Source organism: Poecilia reticulata, linkage group LG18 (genome assembly GCF_000633615.1).
Source record: "Poecilia reticulata strain Guanapo linkage group LG18, Guppy_female_1.0+MT, whole genome shotgun sequence".
NCBI classification, from domain to species: Eukaryota; Metazoa; Chordata; class Actinopteri; order Cyprinodontiformes; family Poeciliidae; genus Poecilia; species Poecilia reticulata.
Window position 1 is genome coordinate 21,640,226 of NC_024348.1, and position 2,291 is coordinate 21,642,516.

The 2,291-nt window shown below is 50.4% G+C and overlaps 1 protein-coding gene across 4 annotated transcripts in view; it reads left to right on the forward strand.

Moving 5' to 3' along the window:
- The window catches only part of LOC103480972 (coiled-coil domain-containing protein 171), a 14,941-nt gene that overhangs the window by 9,755 nt on the left and 2,895 nt on the right, over positions 1-2,291 (forward strand). For 3 of the 4 annotated variants that reach the window (XM_017310369.1, XM_017310368.1, XM_017310370.1), the window contains exons 16-19: positions 648-755; positions 825-1,165; positions 1,236-1,403; positions 1,773-1,894. In XM_017310369.1, the coding sequence (XP_017165858.1) occupies positions 648-755; positions 825-1,165; positions 1,236-1,403; positions 1,773-1,894 (739 nt within the window). The remainder of the gene's footprint in view (positions 1-647; positions 756-824; positions 1,166-1,235; positions 1,404-1,772; positions 1,895-2,291) is intronic. The other variant, XM_008436186.2, reaches the window with a different exon arrangement.

The window sequence follows — 2,291 nt, forward strand, 5'->3', positions numbered from 1 at the left end:
TTGGCTAAGCAATGTATCGTGATCCTCTGATTGGCTAAGCAATGTATCGTGATCCTCTGATTGGCTCAGCAATGTAACGTGATCCTCTGATTGGCTAAGCAATGTAACGTGATCCTCTGATTGGCTAAGCAATGTAACGTGATCCTCTGCAGCAAGTGATGGCAAAGYGGGGCRTCATCACGACTTTACACARGTGTGTCTTTACCTCCGCGGCACCGAACCCCTGAGACCGACTCACCGAACCCCTGGGGTTCGACCGAACCAGGTTAAGAACCACTGGGTTAGACGTTTCAATAAATCAATCAGCTGCATCGTAAACCAGATCAATAATTTCTGTTTGTAGGATTTAATGTTTTCCTCTTTTCTCTGTGCTTGATAAAAGCTTTCAGTCTGGTGATTTTGTTTACAGAGACCTTATGATTCATTTTGCTTCTTGTTTGTTTAAAATGTGCTGAATGTTCATTAGAATTTAAAGGTTATTGATCTTTTATGTATTATTACTCCACTACTTCAGTTGAAAATTGTTTCTAAACAACAACATTATAATTTATTGGAGTAATTTCTGGGACAGTTTACCTGTAAATGTTTATTTTTTTAAACGTTTCATCCTGAATCTTTAACCTAAACTGTGTTTTGTTGTTTTACAGGAGCTGAAGTTCCTGCAGGAGTTTTTTCTCGCTGGCTTCGCTCTAAAAGCCTCTCCGCCGTCATCCTGTCCTCCTTGGCCGACCTGCAGGGGGCGCTGGCTGACTCAGGTAACCAACCTGTTAACGTGAGCCATCGTCCAATCAGAAGCTCCGCTCTGAGCCCGCCTCTCTCTCCAGACTCCTCCCCCGCTCATGTAATGGCCGCCGCTCGCTCCGGGTTCTCCCGCCTCCTGGACCAGCTGCTGGACCAATCAGCTCTCAGCGTTTCCTCCGGTTCGGCTGAGCGGATCGCAGAGAGCTCCTCCCTGAAGGTAGAGGTTTGGGTTTGGTTCTGCAGAACCTCTCCCCCTGCTGACCTCGTGTCCTCCCACCAGACGCTGGTCTCCGGCCTCCAGCAGCACTTCCTGCTCTTCAGCCAACGGCTGCACTCCGCTGAGGTGGAGAGGCGGAGCCTGAGGCTGGAGGTGTCCAACCTGAAGAAAGGGCTGCAGCAGGAGCGGGCGGAGCTGGTTCTGATGGTGAGTGTGGAGGAGGACTGGGTTCTGTTCAGGCAGGGCTGTGGTTCTGACGCCGTGTCTCTGCGCTCAGGTTCCGACGGAGCGATTCCAGACGGCCTGCGAGGAGCTGAGGCTCTCTCTGAACCGAGAGCAGGAGGCGCAGGAGCTGATCCGGGAGCAGGACAGGCAGCTGCAGCTGCTGCAGCAACGGGTCGACAAGCTGGCCTCAGAACAGCACACACTGACCCACAGCAAACAGGTGGAGAACCAGAACCAGAACCAGACAGAGAGAGACAGAACCAGACAGAGAGAGACAGAGCCAGACAGAGAGAGACAGAACCAGACAGAGAGAGACAGAACCAGACAGAACCAAACAGAACCAGACAGAACCAGTGTTCTTCAGCTCCAGTGGAGAATTTATTTTATTCTTATAAACCAAAATGTCTCCCTTTGACGTTTTCGTTCCCATGGAAACATCAATTTAAAGAAAGCTGCAGCCACAACAACAACATGTTTCTGACAGAAACCCTGAGTTTGAAGCTCCGTCAGAGCAGCGCTCAGAGAGCGCCACCTTCAGGAAGCTGTCAGCGCTTCTCCTTTAACCGTCGCCCCTCTCTCTCTCCACCAGCTGAGCCGCAAAGAGAACTCCCTGAGAATTCTGGGTAAGCAGCTGGCGGGCGTTCAGAAGGAGAAGAGGCAGCTGGAGACGCAACTGCAGAGAGCCGAGGAGCAGCTGAGGGAGGCGGTCAGGTAACGCAGAGAGGCTGGACGAAAACCTGTCTGGGTTAAATAAATGTTTCATTTCAGCAGGATCTGGTTCAAAACTGACAAAGTTAGAAACGCGTTGCAGACGTCGCATTAAAAAACCTGCAGAGATCTGCTTGTTACACAGCCAGTTCAACACAGGAAGATTAAAGGGTTAAATGACTCATTTAGATTCATTCTGATGCCAAATGTAATGCAGCACAGTTTGTCTGGTTACCATGCCAGCTGGTGGACTTTGAGCAAGCATGAGGCGACAGTAGACGGGAACAAACGGCTTTTAACAGGCAGAAACTGAGGAACGTCCCGACTCGACTCGGTGTGAGGGGAGGCGGAAACCCATCAGGACGTCGTTATGTTGGGAAAACCCATCAGGACGTCGTTA